This window comes from Zalophus californianus, chromosome 6 (assembly GCF_009762305.2).
Source record: "Zalophus californianus isolate mZalCal1 chromosome 6, mZalCal1.pri.v2, whole genome shotgun sequence".
Lineage (NCBI taxonomy): Eukaryota > Metazoa > Chordata > Mammalia > Carnivora > Otariidae > Zalophus > Zalophus californianus.
The window spans coordinates 119,975,094-119,992,101 of record NC_045600.1 but is presented as its reverse complement, the minus strand read 5'-3'; the positions used below and the strand labels follow the sequence as shown (position 1 = coordinate 119,992,101).

Below are 17,008 nucleotides of genomic sequence, written 5' to 3'. Positions count from 1 at the left end.
CCCCCTTCCTGGCCTCAAACTCTTGAGTCCATTCAAACCTTGCTTTCTTCGCCACGCGCGTTGTCAGGCGTGTAATTGGGGAAACTCCTCCCCGCCGGGACCGCCTCACAGAGGCGCTGCCAGAGGAGCTGCCTCGCTGCCCCCATCTCGGAGCGCGCGGCGGACTCACTGCCGCGCGCAGAGCCCACCGCCGGGGCACTGGCGCGCAGCTCTCCGCGGAGGGGGCAGTGCCTCGGCGGGCCTCGGGGCTGCAGGGCCAGGGACCACCAGGGACCGCCCGCGCCCACCCGCTCCTGCCACCAGGCTGCGCGGACCCGGCGCCCGGGTGCGGGCGGCGCGCCGCGGTGGCCGGGCGTCCCGCGTGCGCCCCGCGGAGCCGCGCGCAGACCCGCCGGCCGTCGGGGGCGCGGCGGGCAGCCAGACCCCACGCCTGTCCGCCGGCGGCGGCGGGGAGCCGGTGTGGCGCCGCACTCCGCGGCACCGGAGGCAGGAAGGGAGAGGAGAGCGGGCGGAGGCGAGGCGCGTGCTCCGGAGGACGCCGCACCCGCCTGGAGGCCCTGGACGCTGCTCCCCAAGCTCCACCGCACCATGGCCCCGAAGCTGCTGCTCTTCCTCTGCCTGTTCTCGGGCTTGCACGCGCGGTAAGTGGCACCCGGGCCCCGCAGCGCCGGGGCTCTGAGCCGGGCTGGAGGGCGGCGGGGGGCGCTGTCTGCCGGCCAGGAGTCCCGGCGCGCCCCGCCGTCGGCTGGGCTGCGGCATAGCCCGCTGGGCCCGGGCCAGGAGAAGAGGGGAAGTCGGCCCGCACCTCACCTGTCCCATTGCCCCCTCGACATGGCCATCTGCCTCTCCAGGCTGGGTGACTGCAGCCTTCTCTGCAATGGGGAATGTGGGGGCTCTGAGATTAATGGGCTTCTCCTAAAGCTTTTAGGATCTGGTTGTTTTAAGGGGTTTTGAAAACCACTATCATAAAGAACCGGAGGTGTCTACCTCCTGTTTACCTCCCTGCAAGTGTTCCAGGGGCTCACACACACACACTGGCCGACATTCTGTATAATTTCCATCACTCTGAAATTTCCGAGGACCCAGAAGTCATGATTTCCTAGCTGCCTAGTTTAGGTCACACTGGCAAAGAGCATCCAGGCTGGGGGCAGGTGGAAGAGGATTGGAGCAAGGGAAAGAACCCTACTTCTCAGAAAGGATTCCCCCGACCCAGGTCCTGCAAACACACACTATAAACATTGCACCCCTTCTAGATGAGCCACTTTTCACACACACGAACATACACACACTTACCCCCATAAAGCAAACATGTTGAAATTGATAAGTCTTCTGCCTGGTAACTGTAAGATCTTACCCTAAATACCCTTAACCTGCCTCCTAGAACAGCAACCCGCTAAGGGGAGCTTAGAGGGGCTCCTGGAAGGGATGAAGATGGCTCATAAGGATGGAAGGGCTGTCGAACCAGAAGAGTTAAACCCTGTTGCTGTAAATATAACTGGATATTCTGGGTTTGGTTTCTTTAATTCTGTCTCCCAGACTAGATCTTTAGCCCAGAGCCTGCAGACTTTGGAAATCAGAGCAGCTCCATGCCTCTCCTCCTACCCCCATCCCAAGAGTCTTGGGACACCCCTTTCCCCAAAACACTCTTTGTTCATTTCCTGGATCTGGAAGCTAGAGAGCTAGAGAGCCTTCCTATGGGCAGTTAGCCCTGCAGGTGTCAGCAGGCAATGCCAGGTCTTAGATTTTCATTCATACTGATGAAGTAGGAAGGCACATTAACAAATCTTAGCAGACATAAAGGGACCCCCAATTTCACTCCCCACTTTTGACAGGGGTGTTTGACACTGACAAAGAAAGCCCCGGTTCTCCCCTCCATACCACTTATCCCTATTAAGAGGTGAGAGTGTGAAAGGCAGACAGTGTGCCAGAGACAGTGTCAGCTGGTGATACACAGGCAACTCTCTCAACCGGGCATTGTACTCCTTGGGCCTTTCAACTCAAGTTTCTTCCTGTCTAAGGAGAGAGCTAGGGAAGGATATGGAAGTGCACTTTCTGAAGTTGATTATGCCTGGAAGTATCTCTGTTTAGAGGCAGAGAGACCAGCAGATAGCACCAGGCATAATGTAGACGTCTGAAGTATATAATCTTGATCTAAAGTCACATCTGCATGACCCTTCTGTTGCTACCAACTGGATGAAGTGATCTGCATTTCAGAGTTAGATAATTACATACAGTTTAGATTTGTAGCTACTTAACATGCTACAAGGAAAACTGCTTATTGTCCTCATTAGTTTATGTGCTTAGTAGGAAGATATCTTAGTTTCTAACATGAAGCAGTCAGGTTTCTAGGGATTCCCAAATACATGTACAATTTCTTGGGATTCTTCATCCTTCCATTTCACCAAGGCAGATATAATTGTTTTAATATGTTCTGTCTCTCGGTTCATTGCCTGGCCTTTATAATAGAGGTTGCATATCAGTTGAAAAAAAAATCCAAATTTTAAGCTAATTGCATTGCTCTATGCCTCTCCTTTGAGAGCATCTCTGTTCTTTGAATGGGTTTTATAGACATGTAAAATAATCTGAAGTCCAGTGACATCTTTCAAAACTATTATTAATGCTGAGAGGGTTCTCATTTTCACTCTGGAATGCCTTTCTGGTGTTCAGAATCCCTGGAAAAAGTTCTGAGAGTTGTGCTCTGTGGTGATGGCTTGGTACCTCCGTGGAGAGAAAAACACCCTGTTCTGACACCCATGGATGAAGTTATTATGCATTACAACGCACCACGGCATGCCTGGACCTTGGTGATACCTTGCAGACAGTTAACTGCTTTCTGAGGTTTAGGAGCTCCTTTTAATGTTTAAAAATACTTCAGACTTTGTCTCTGTCCTTCTAGTTGAAGGGAAGGTTTGTAAGACCTGAAAATAACATCTGAGGGTTGAGCAGTTCTGTGACAATGACAATACATTGCCGATTTGTTTTTTAAGAAAAGCTAATTGCAGTGATGGTTTTTGGGAGCCAACATTCCTGATAATAGAACACTCAAAAGATTATATATAGCCCACCTAGAATTTAGAAAAGCAGATCATTCTTATTTTATTCATATTCTAGTGGGTCCTCTGAGACGAGATTTGGTTTTCATGAAAGGGAGGATTTTCCTGTGGGGCTGGTGGTCTGACACTAGCACTGTGAGGCTTCTAATTCATTCCCTGAAGTCCTGCAGGAAACTGACGGAAGACCAGGATTGGGAGAAACTCGGTGTCGGCCTCTAAGGGGGCAAGAGGATCTCTGCCCACACTTTGCCACTGTGCACCCCAACCCAGCCACTGCGCTGCAGGTTCTGGTTTACCTCCTGAAGGGGTGGGAGAGGACCCTGCTGCTTTTCCTTCCTCCTCTCTCCCACTCTCACCTGCCTTGGCCTCTAAGGAAGAAGCTTATGCAATTTCAGGAAAACCCTCTCGTCACCACTAGAGGGAGAATTAGGCTCATTATAATACCTGCCTTTGAAGTAGCTCAGTCTTTTTCAAAAACGAAGGCTGTGTGTATACAGAGAACTGATGAAGAATTAGTGTGCTCAGTCTATGTACATATGACCATTGGGGCAATAGAAAATAACAGGGCATGGAGACCATAGTCTGGTCTGTGCTGGTGAGCTATCTTTGGGGGTGGGAGAGGGGAAACAGGGAGAGGAATGAGAAAGGTAAGGGAGGGGAAGAGAAGAGAGAGAAAGAAGCAGAGAGACAGAAGAGGGAGAGAGGAAAGCACTGTGGTTGGAGTTGGAACATGTCTTGAGAATGTTGTATGTGATTCTGCCAAAGTGATCTGCCCCTCTGTCCGTAGTCCCTCCGAATGGTTTTGCTGCAGAATGAATTGCCAGGTCCTGTGGGCAATGATTGCTTCCAGCTAACCATGTCCTAGAGAACCTGCTTCAACCTAGTCCTTTTTTTTTTTTTTCAAGATGATAAAATTAATATTCCTGACAATATTTCTGATAAAATGTTCTAAAGTGACATTTTAAATTCTATAATGTTATTTGTAAAAGTTCAGTTTTACAAATAATGAAATGCAGCATATCACTTCTTGAATGTGTCCCAAATTTTGTTGGTTCCTATTGATGGTGAATGTTCAGGGCAAATAAAAACTCACAGCATTTTATAGTTTCTGTGGATGATATATTTTAACCTTCTAGCCAATAAATATTCAAGAAATAGAATTACAGTCTAAGATAAACCTAAGAAAACTTAAATAAAGTCAGTCTGCCAGACATATGCCATATACTCATTTTCAAAATCTCATTTATATGTATATATTCAACCAGGACCAGACTATGTGACACTGCCCTAGTCTAGGTTAAGGCTAGTTAACACTCATAGAAATACTGTAATGTATATGATACATGACATATACATATAATTACATATTATATAAAATCATGTATACTATTGTACTATATATGTAACTATGTGATTATATTATATATACAATTGTGAGCATTTAAACAAAGTAGAGATAATGAATTTTTAGAAGTTTCTTCTCTTCCTTTCTTTCATGTTCATTATAGATAATTTAGACAATTCCAAAAATTAACTTAAAGAAACGTGTCCCAGAGCACAACTTGCCCTGGGATAATGTTAACATTTTGGCTCCTGTTTGGGAAGCTAAACAGAAATGAGCTCGTACCAAGTCAGGACAAATAAACCTCAATACAATCTTCTATTCTATATTTTGTTCTCTTTGGTGAAGACAAAAGTCATTAAGGCATTTATGTCGACAAAGTATAAGGAAACAAGCAAAGTTGTTTGTTGTTTTATAAGTTTTTCTTGCCCTAGTAAATGAAAGTCCACCTGGAAATGCTGCTTTAAGGCAGAAGGAGACTCTCCTCTTTTAAGCCTGAATGGCTGTGTTGTTGATTTGGCCTCACTCACTGTGAAAACTAGCTTGTCATTTTGAGGCCTCTCCATTCAAGTACTCCTGTCAGTGTGTATCACCCAGGAGAGGCGGCTGACCTGCTGCACAAGACAAGCTCAGAGATGCTCAAGCATCTGTTTCAACCCGTTTATTGAGGGGCCAAATGATTAAGACATACTAGAAAGATTTTAATTTTTAATGTCTGTATTAGCCTGCTCTGTAGGAAATGAATCAGTTTATGTTGTAAGAGGTCAAATTGCCAGAGGGTATTCATCAAACACCATCTCTGCTCCTTTTCACCACACATGAGTGCTGGCCAAGCAGACCACCTCATAATGTCCCCATGTCTACCTAGATTGAAGGTTCCAGTCTCCTTAAGAAACACAAAAGTCAGACTCAGCTATTTTCAGCAAAAGTTAGTCTCACCTTCAACAAAAATGAGGTCTTGGCAGTAGGGGGTAGAAACAGCATGATAAAGTCACCATCTAACAAACATCTGGAAGGTTTGTGCCTGGACCTTTAGAGGTTCTCAGGGTGGGACCAAGCAAGGCTGATTGCTTGCTGTTTGATCTCCTGGCATTGATTTGCTTATTTTCGTGTTTATAGCTTAACATAGACAAGGAATCATTTTGTGACATTTAATGAAAACATTATAACATGTTAAGATCAGTGGCATTCCTCCTATTGATTCTTTCTAAATGATATTTTGTTTTCATTTTAGAGGTAATCCATTTGGCTGCGAGTATTGGGGACTGTCTACTTATGTCAGTGGTGCTTGAGTGGGCAAAGCTTAAGATACTTCCTGGAGCCATTGCTACGACTTATACTTCACGCTTTGTCCCATAATTATAGGTCCAGAAAGGTGGAAGAGGATGAATATGAGGATTCATCATCAAACCAAAAGTGGGTCTTGGCTCCAAAATCCCAGGACACTGATGTGACTCTTATTCTCAACAAATTGCTGAGAGAATATGATAAAAAGCTGAGGCCGGATATTGGAAGTGAGTGTCGTTGTTTATTATTCTAATAGAAAATACACTGTGATGATATATTTTTAAAGTTTTTATTTTAAATAGTTATAAATTCACAGGAAGTTGCAAAGATGGTACAGAGTCACACAATTTATGAGTGTATGATATGATATCAAATATGACATCAAAACCAGGGAATTGGCATGGGTACAATGTATGTGCATGATTTCATGTCATCTTATCATACATAGATTTGTGGAAGGACCACCAAAATCAAGCTATAGAACTGTTTCATCAGCATAAAGACCCCGCTCCCTGCTGTGCCCCTTTATAGTTGTATCCACCTCCCTCTTCCAAAATTTCTGAACCCTGTCAGCCACTATTTGTTATTTCTGTGTTTTGGTCATTTTTAGAATGTCATATACATGCAATCATTCAGTATGTGAACTTTTTTTTAATATTTTATTTATTTATTTGAGAGAGAGAGAATGAGAGAGAAAGCATGAGAGAGGGAGGAGGGCCAGAAGGAGAAGCAGACTCCCTGCTGAGCAGGGAGCACAATGCAGGACTCAATCCCGGGACTCCAGGATCATGACCTGAGCCAAAGGCAGTCACTTAACCAACTGAGCCACCCAGGTGCCCTCAGTATGTGACCTTTTGAAATCGGCTTTTCTTCCCTCAGCAAAGTGATTTAGAGATCCATTCAAGTTGTTGTGTGTATTAATAGTAGTTTGTTCTTTCTTATTGCTAAGTAATCTTCCATGGGAGGAATATACCAGTTTGTTTATCCATTCACCTATTGAGGAACATTTTTGTTGCTTACAGTTTTTATTACAAATAAAATGACTATGTGCATTTGTATTCAGGTTTTTGTGTGGAAGTAAGATTTCATTCCCTCGGATGAATGCCCAGGAGTATGATTACTAGGTTTTATGCTGAATGTTTAGTTTTTTAAAGAAACTGTCAAAACTTTTTTTCCAAAGTGCCTGTTCCATTTTCTATTCCCACCAGCCAATGTATAAGAGATCCGGTTTCTCTGTCTTCACCAGCAAGGAGTATTGTCACTATTTTTTATTTTAGCTGTTCTAATAGGCATAAATCTAATAGGTTGATACCTCATTGTGTTTTGACTTGCATTTTCCTGATGATTAGTGATATTGAACTACTTTTATATGCTTATTTGCCAGCAATATATCCTCTTCATTGAAATATCTCTTCATATTATTTGCCTTTAAAAATTGGATTCTTTTGTTTTATTTTTTCTGTTGAATTATTGAGTTCTTCATATAATCTAGGTATAATCCCTTTGCCAGATGTAGTTTGCAAATGTTTTTCTCTCAGTATGTAGCTTGTCTTTTCATTCTCTTAACATGATCTTTCACAGAGGAAAAGTTTTTAATATAGATGAAGTTCAATTTATTGATTTTTAAACATTTTTTGGAATATGCTTTTGGAGTAATGACTAAGAACTCTTCATGAAGCCCTAGTTCCTGAAGATTTTCTCCTCTGTTTTCTTCTAAAAGTTTTATAATTTTATGTTTTACATTTAATTCATTATCTGTCTTTATATAAAATCAGTGTGTTAGGTTTAGAGCTAAGTTCCCCCACCATTTTTTTCCTATGGATATCCGGTCCTTCTATCACCGTTTATTAAAAAGACTGTCTTTCCTCTGTTGAATTGCATTTACACATTTGCCAAAAATCAACTGGCATAGGATATTTCTGGATTCTCTATTCTGTTCTATTTATTTATGTGTCTATCACTGTGTAATACCCACTGTCTTGATTACTATAGTTACATAATAAGTCTTGAAATTGGGTAGATTAATTCAACCTCTTTATTCTTCTTTTTAAAAATTATTTTAACTCTTATAAGCCATTTCTTTTCCATATGAATTTTAGAATTATCTTGTTATATCTAGAAAAACTCTTCTGCTAATTTTCTATCAGTTTGGGAAAAATGCCATCTGTACTATGTTGAGTATTCAAATCCACAAATGTGATATGTCTTCCCATTTTAGATCTTTAATTTCTTACATTCAGTGTTTTACAGTTTTTAGTATACAAGTTCTGAATATATTTTGTTAGATTTACACCTAAGTATTTCATGTTTTGGAGTGATTATAAATGGTACTGTATTTTAAAATTTCTTTTTCCCTATGTTCATTGCTAGATATACAGAAATACAGTTGATTTTTTATATATTGATTTTGTGTCCTCTGACTTGCTGAAACTCACTATTTTAGGAAGTTTTGTGTGATTGTTTTTTGATAGGTTCCTTGGGATTTTCTGTGTATACCATCATCTCATATGGGAACTTTTATTTCTTGCTTACCAATCTGTATATCTTTTATTTTATTTTTTTGCCTTATTTCACCAGCTGGAACTTCCAGCACTGTGTTGAATAGCAGTGGTGTGAATGGACATCTTGCTTTGTTCCAGATCTTAGAGGAAGGACATTCAGTCTTTCACTATTAAATGTAATTTTAGCTATATATTTGTATATATATTTTATCAGAGAGAGTTCCCTCTATTCCTTGTTTTCTGAAAGTCACTTTTTTAAAAATCATGAATGGATGTTGAATTTTGCCAAATGCTTTTTCTGCATCAATAGATGAGATCATGTGACTTTTTTTTTTTAGCCAGTTAATATGGTGGATTAGGTTGAGTGATTTTCAAATATTGAACCAGTCTTGCATCCCTAGAATAAGCCCCACATAGTTATGTATTTGATAATACTCTTTTTAAAAACCTCTTTTATATATTGCTGAAATTATTTGCAAATATTTTGTTAAGGATGTTTGCCTCTCTATTCATGAGGAACATTGGTCTGCAGTTTTCTGTTTCTTTTTTCTTTTCTTTTCTTTTTTTTGACAATCTTTGTTTGGTTTTGGTATCAGGTAATACTAGTTTCATAAGATAAGTTAGGAAGTGCCCTCTGATCTTCTGTTTTCTGGAAAAGATTGTGCAAAAGTTTGTGTAAACTTCAATATTTCATAGAATTCTCCAGCAATATTCTCTGAGTCAGGAGATTTCTTTTCTGAAGTTTTGTCATTACAAATTAATTTCCTTAATAGATATAAGTCTCTTCAACTTATCAATTTTATATTAGGTAAGTTGTGAGCATTTGTGCTTTTTAAGAAATTGGTCCATTTCTTTTAAGATGTTAGTTTATATGTGCAGAATTTTTCATGATATTCCCTTATAATCCTCTTAATATCTTTATGGCCTATAGTATATCCCCTGCTTCATTTCTGATATTAGTAATTTGTGTCATCTTTCTTTTTTTTTTTGTCATCTTGCTAGAGGTTTGATTTATCTTTTCAAAGAACTACCTTTTTGTTTCATTGTTTTTCTCATATTGTTTTTCTGTTTTCAATTTCATTAAACTTCTCTTTTATATTTATTATTTGTTTTTTTTCTGTTTGATTTGGGTTTATTTTGCACTTCTTTTTTGAGGTAGCACTTAGTTTCTTGACATGAGACTATTTTTTTTTTTTTTTTGGAAAGACTTAACACAAGTTTATTGTGGAATATATAAAAATAATAAAATGATAGCATCCATGAATATGAACAGTAAATATTCTAATGTAAGCAATAGTGCTTTAAATTACCCTCTCTGTACTGCTTTAACTGTTCTCTCACAGATTTTGGTATGTTGAAATTTCATTTTTATTAAGTTCAGTGTATTTATTTCTCTTGAGATTTTTTTTTCCTTAAGTCAGATTATTTAGAAGTGTATTTTTAGTTCCCAGGTGTTTGGAAGTTTTCCTGTTATCTGTTACTGATTTCTAGTTTGATATCATTGTAATAAGAGAATACACTCTACATGAGTTAAATTCATTTGAATTTGTTAATCTTTGATTTATGACCCAGAATATGGTCTATTTTGGTGAATGTCCCATAGGCACTTAAAAAGAATGTATATTTTGCTGTTGTTGAATGGAATGAACCTGTTGTTTGATGGTACTGTTGAGTTCTTCTATATCTTTACTGATTTTCTGTCTGGTTTTTCTATCAATTGTTTTGATAAGTTAACAATAGATAGATCAAAAAGTAGATTTTGATCCAAGACCAAGACAAGAGTGGTGTGTTTGTCCAGGAGAGAATCACATACAGTTATTGGTATAGACCTGTGCCATAGTCATGATGATGATCAGAGACCATGGGGATTGTGGCAGATACATTTTTTATAGGATGAACCCAAGCTTTAGTTTATTTCTTCTTCTCCATGGGGCTCAGTTTCATTTAGAGCCCAGCAGCTTGCCAACTCGCATACTACCCCAGCCACCTTGTTCCTCTGTTTTTCCAAGTTTGAGGCTCGGGTGTCCAATTTATCAGTAGCAGGACATAGAACTACATTGGTTCCAATAGGCATAGAACATCAAAACCCTTGTGGTGTAGTGTGCAGGAGGCTTGGAGATGCATGCCCATGCATTATTGAAGCAGTCATGTCATCTTTACATGTTTCTGTTGCCTTTCCATACAATAAAGGAAAGGGACCAAATTACCTGTAAACTTCCTTCCAGCTTTAAGATATTTATTCAGTAAGCAATACATCTAAATTACCATTGCACAAGGTTCATAAATTCAACTGTCACCACATTTCCCCTTCATAATTATATAAAGTGTCTATCCAGTGTGAAGAATGTGCAGCAGTTCTGCACTTACATGGAAAGAGAAAATTGAGAAAATGTTGCTAATTTCTTTATTAATTGTCAGACACTGTGCTTGACCCTACAGCAAAGATAAATAAGACTTTTCTCCTTGCCCTTCTGGGTAAGTTTAGTCCTTTGCTTATCCCATGCTATAAATACAGCGCTGCACTTTCCATCTATGGTATTATTCAGTACCACATTTGTCCTCTGAGGTGGAAAATTGGACATGGGTAGAAAGTGGGTGAGCTCGGCTTCCCACCCAGGTCTCTGACGATACCTTGATCACTTAGCCACTTTACTAGCTATAGAAAATGCCAGGCAATTCTGTTCAAAAAACAGGGAGCCTCTCTTACACACACACACACCAAAACATTCAGAAGGGGATGTACTAAGGCTTTGTCATGTGCAACAGGCAAGCAGAATTCACAATTCTAAGGATTTTATTTTTCCACTATGTACATAGGAATTGTAAATTTTCTAAGTGAAACAGTGTGCTACAAACTAAGAAAGAATACTTTTTTAAATGGCAACTCTTCTAAAGCCTCATGTCATCAGAAGGGCTCTGTGGTTTTTGAGCGAAAGATATTTAAAAAAACAACTAAATATAAAACCATAAAGCAGGATGCTCCTCTTTTGTTTTATGATTTTGAAGTTCTTCCAAGCACACTGCCGTGATCCCTGGGGCAGCAGAGTGACCTGATGAAAGTCTGCAGGATCACTGTTGCATCTTAGGATTCCTCTTGTTTCATTTAAATGTTAAATAATGTCTGAGTGGCAGAATCCAGCAACTCACTGATGCTCAATCAAGAGTCATTGCCCAAGAACAGCTCTCCTGGTCAAAGATACTGAATTAGACACCATTTTCTTTCATGGTTTAGAAGGGCTCTTCTTTAAAGGACAATTTCCTATAACAATCTGAATTTCTTTTCTTTTTTTCACTACTTTTATCACTTGTAGCCTATTTATTATGACCATCCTGCCTCTTCCTCAGGGCACAATCAACTTATATTACATAGCATGGTGCTATACATGGATTTATCATTAGTTTACTATAATTCCCAGTTTATTTACTCACCTCTCCTATACTCTTCCTCCCTCTCTCAGTCAACCTCTATTTACGGTGCTTTCACTCTGCACCAAGCCCTGGGACATGGATATGTGGGGAGCAAAGCAGATGTTTGGGTTTTCCTAAAGGAGAGGGAAGGAGGTAGGTTCCCTGAATACAGGCATGTAAGAGTCGATATTGGGATATTGGGATTCCCACTTTGGGGTAAGGCAAGCCTGTTTAAGGCACTCTTTAGTTTAAATTCCTTGAAAATTCCACTTTAATTCTAGGATAAAATCCAAACCCTTAGAATGACATAAAGTGTTAAGCCACTATCTGGCCCTTGCCTACCTCTCTGCTTTCACTTCCTGACACTCCACATTTCACATGTTATACCCTCTGGGGACACCAAACCTCCTGCTTTCCTTAACTGGATGCTTGCTTTTATGGTTCTCTCATTCTAGCATGTGGTTCTTTTAACACCCTTTTCCCTCTTCTGCACTGAGCTCTTTCCTACCTTTCTTCAAGCCGTGAAGTTACCTCCTATTAGAAGCCCTCTTCCATGACCTGCCCCGTTCTCACCTCCCTGCCAGGGTGGATCAAGTGTTTCTCTGAGTTTCTTCTAGCATCATTTTCTCATTTGTGCAATAGGAATAGTACATTTTGAAAGACTGTCTTGAGGATGGCGAAATGTGATGCAGCCATGAAATAGCTTCTGCAACACTTTTGTGTACTTTCCACAGTTCTGCAGCTGGAATTGGTCTTCTTTCCTCCCACCCCAGGACACAGTTCCCAGCTCCTAACTGTAGATGCATCAGTTTACGTTGGCATCTCCCAACATACGTAGTCCAACTGCATCCACAAAGATCCAACATCAGGAAATAAATAAAATGGCTCATCACTGTTATTGTCCACAATAAATAGATGGAATTGAACAGACTCATTTATGTTGCACAAAAGTAACATACCCACATGGAATCCTCTACTTAGTTTTCATAATACAAACTGTGATCATTACGTTTTAAAAATACTCATTATTTTTCTAGCTATTATCTCTCAACTATCCACTAAATTATGGATGTATCTGTTTTAGTTCTCCATCTTTAATTCTCCTTCATTCTAAGTAATACTTCAGCTATGTCCTTTACTAGTTCAGGGTTATTCAGGGTATCATTTATCTCAGGAACAGATCTTGTCATGTGAGCTCAAAAAGGCTAGAGGAGGATAAAACTTCTAATAAGAGAACTGTGAAAAGGAAAGGAAATGAACCTGAGTGAATTTCTCTCCCTTCAGGGTTTGAAGAAATTTGAACCACTGTTTTGAAAATAAAGTATTTCAGAATACAAATTCCTTGTCCATAATCTGGACAGTCTATACCAAATACAGTCAGTATTGGGAAAAATAAAAGGTTATGTGTTGGCTTTTAAAGGTGAATGAACACCGAATACATGCACAATGCATAGAAATGACTCATGGACTCATTTAATTTAGGCAGAACATCTGAATAATCTTTTCTTGGCTATGTCCATAACAAGAAGGATTAATTTTTCTATTCCTCTTCTTCAGGTGTTTGCATATCTGGACTTCTTTTCCAGGCTTTTCTAAAGCTTATTTTCCCAGTTTAGTTAAAACTTCTTCAAAATGAGGGATGATGAGCATCCAGCATGAGAAGAAGCTGGTTGCATGAGTGAGAAGGTGAGCTTTGCACTGCTGTAATTTGCTGGCAGAAGACAGAGGAACCCCAACCTCCTCCTCAGTGGGGAGTACCCCCCTAGTGGAGAGGCCACTTGAGCTTCTTTTCTTCACAATTCCCAGAGCTGGACATGGCAGCTGGGCACTGATTCAAGAGTACTGAAGTGACAGGACCAAATCCTTGCTAGGAGGAGCTCCTGCTCCTTCCAAGGTCACGTTCCTGGCTGAGGAAGGAGAAGGAGAGAATGACTCAGTAGTGGGAATATGACCCCAGAGAGGTCTGGAGTTAGTTTTGTTGCAGATAATGTTACGTTAAATGACTAAAAGACATAACAAGTGGGCTTTGAAGTATAATTTTTAAAGCACACCTTATCATGTTGCTCTTTAATATCTTTCAGCTCAAAATTATGAGGATAATTGAGTAACCAAAGAACTGTAAAAAGAATGCCTAAAGAATGTTGGTCACAGATGTGATGTCTCTGAGAGAGGCCTGGAGTAGCCAGTAGAAAGGCAGAGCAAAACCTCCTTTGTTTCTGGACTGGTTCCTGATGTGTGTAAATGTGACAACTCCTGTCAGGCCCTGCCATAGGGTTTTGAGAGTTTAAGCTGGATCATAGAATTTGAGAGAATTTTGAAATGTGTGAAGGACTGTACAATCAATTATATTAACATATGATTTATAATGGATATATACAATTGTCCCTCATCCTGATGGTTTTATATTTTAAGAAAAAAAAAGAGACATAAAGTTTTAATCTGAAGGAATGAAATACACATGTTAAAGTGTAGGTGCTTGTGTGCCAGAGGAAGAGAGAGTTGATTTTGGGGTCCCTAAAGCATAGCGACTTGATGGATCACAATCTAAGTGCCTCAGCTTTGGTACTGATTTTCAGATGACCTTTCTAACTGTCTTACTGCACATCAGATGACTGTCTCAACTGTACATTTAGGTTAGCTTGGTTAATCTTCATCTAAAACCACAGCCTACTATGCAGACGGGTGAGTTGTCATTTCCCAACAATTACTGTATATCCAGAAAATAATTCAAATATATTCACTCCATTCTCAGAAAAGGTGTAGGAGGAGAGGAAACAGACATTCTTAATTGCTGTGCTCAAAGTAAAAGCTATTACTGTAGACTTAGTTAACTGATTTTCTCACAAAGTTAATTCAAATACATAGAGAGGTGGAGAACAAATTTTGTGGAGAAATTATACCTGTCATCTCTATGGGAGAGTAATCAGGCATCCAGAGGATGCTGGGTTAAGACCCATTACCTCATGTAAGACCTACATGTTGGTAGGTGACCCTTCCCCTCATAATCCTTACCATTTTGGGCAGTGATCCTTTTTACACTTATACCTTAGCACTTGGGATTTCACCATGGCACTCTACCTAAGGCAGAATTCTGTGTAAGGCAAGGCTGTATGAGAGCATCTGCCTATAGTTTGGTTCATTAAAAAGATTTTTTTACTAGGCTATATTTTTTCTTGTAGGAGACATGTAATGAGATCTCAATGTATAAGTATTTTTTTTATCTGTAATTTGGTAAATAACTCTGATCACATGTCCCTAGGAATAATCTAATGACTGGACTTGATTTGAATATGCAATTCAGTTTATAGAATAACAAGTGATCTGTTTCTTATGTTTATTCATTACCACTGCAGGAATTGAGCAAATAGCTTCATGTGGCTTAGAGAGAGTTTGAGTGAGAAAAGAGCTGGACTCAAATAATGGGTTCTTCCACCAGTTGCCAGTGGATTGACTTAGAGATACAAACTCACTGACCTGTAGGTTTAGTTGGATAATTAAAACTGTATCCAAGTCTTGTAAGAATTGTAGATTATAACGTCTGACCCATAGAGAGAGGACAGAACGTGTCATCTGCCTTCGGCCCACTGTATTCCTAGACCTACACACCGTGTTGGCTGCTGGTTCTGCCTGGTTTATGAGTAGTGAAATAGAAGTCGCAGCCAGTTCCACTGTCATAAAAGCTTTGTCTTAGATCGAGATTTCTGTTCAGCTGTCGGCATATCATCAGTATGTAATTAACATCCTGATCCAAAATGTCTTACAGATCCTTTTATAAAGTATTACTGTGCCCATACTGATTAGGTTGTTATCCTACTAATTCACATTTGAGGGACAAATGCAGATGTGAGAATCATAGTTTCATAGAATATCATGGCTTGAAGGGATTCCAAAGGAAACCTGTCCAACAATTTACAAATCTGGCTTTATATCAGAATTACCTTGGGAGCTCTTTAAAACACAGAGCTCAGGGCCCAACCCCAAGACCTGCTATGGAATATTATTTTTCTGTTTTCTAGTTCACTGATTTTCACTTAGATCTGTATTATTACCATTCTTCTGCTTGCTTTGAATTTAGTTTGCTTTATTTTTAGTTTCTTAATGTGGAAGATGAAGTCATAGATTTTGAGACCTTCTTATCTAATTTTAGTGTTTAGTGCTATAAATTCCTCCTAAGCAATACTATAGTGGCATTCCACAGATTTCAGTGTTTTGATTTCATTTACATTCAATAAAGAAAACCCTACTAATTTCCTTTTTTATTTCTTCTTTCACCCATGCATGGTGTTCATTTAGATGTGTGGTATTCATTTTCCAAATATATGAGATTTTTCTGTTAATGATTTCTAATTAAAATCCACTGTAGTCAATGAACATACTTTGTATAACTTAGATCCTTTTACATTTACTGAGACTTGGTTCATGGCCCAGAATATGATCTATATTGGTGCACACTTGGAGAGAATGTATTCTGTTATTGTGAGGTGGAGTGCTGTGTGATTAGATTAGGTGAAGTTAGCTCATATTTTTATAAAGATCTACTTGCTGATTTAATTTTTTGTTATTGAAGAATAGTTAACATATAATGTTACATTAGTTTCAGGTGTACAATATAGTGCAGTGACACCATGTGTCACCATACAACATTACAATATTATTGACTATATTCCCTATGCTGTACTTTTCATCCTCATGACTTATTTATTACTTACTGATTTTTTTAAAACCAATTTTTATCAATTATTCAGGGTAGGGTATTGAAATCTCTGGCAATAACTATGGATCTGTCCATTTCTTTTTATAGTTCTATCAGTGTTTGAATCATGAATTTTGAAACAATGATATTAGGGGTAGAAGCATTTAGGATTTTTATGTCCTTTTGATTAATTGACCACATCATCATTAGAAAATGAATATCCTTGTACCTGGCAATATTCTTTTTTTGTGAAATCTACTTTGTCTGATGTTAAAATAGACACTCCAGCTTTCTTTTGCCTAGTTTTAGTATGGTATAGGTCTTTCCATTCTTTTACTTGTAAACTATATTTCTCAGTAGGCTTAAAGTGTGCTTCTTGTAGGCACCTTATAGATTGGTTTTGCTTTCCTAACATTCAGTCTATCAATCTCTTCATTCTAATTGGAGTCTTTAGATCATTTACATTTATTGTAATAATTGTTGTGGTTAAATTTAAACCTGTCACCTTTTTATTAATTTTCTATAGATCCTGTCTGTTGTTCCTTTTCTCCTCTTTTTATGTCTCTTATTTCCTGTGTTATTGTCGATAACCTTTATCATGCCATTTTAGTGGTTATACTAAAGGTTTGTAGTATAATTTTTAACTTATCACAGTCTACCTCCAGGTGATTTTATACCAGTTTACATATAGTACAAATGTGTGTGTGGATACATATTTCTGTCT

The 17,008-nt window shown here is 39.1% G+C and overlaps 1 protein-coding gene across 2 annotated transcripts in view; it reads left to right on the top strand.

Moving 5' to 3' along the window:
• Positions 1-459: 459 nt before the first annotated feature.
• Positions 460-17,008, top strand: part of GABRG3 (gamma-aminobutyric acid type A receptor subunit gamma3) — a 764,363-nt gene continuing 747,814 nt past the window's right edge. For both annotated transcript variants that reach the window (XM_027571971.1, XM_027571970.1), the window contains exons 1-2: positions 460-641; positions 5,761-5,909. In XM_027571971.1, the coding sequence (XP_027427772.1) occupies positions 589-641; positions 5,761-5,909 (202 nt within the window). In that variant the 5' untranslated portion in view covers positions 460-588. The remainder of the gene's footprint in view (positions 642-5,760; positions 5,910-17,008) is intronic.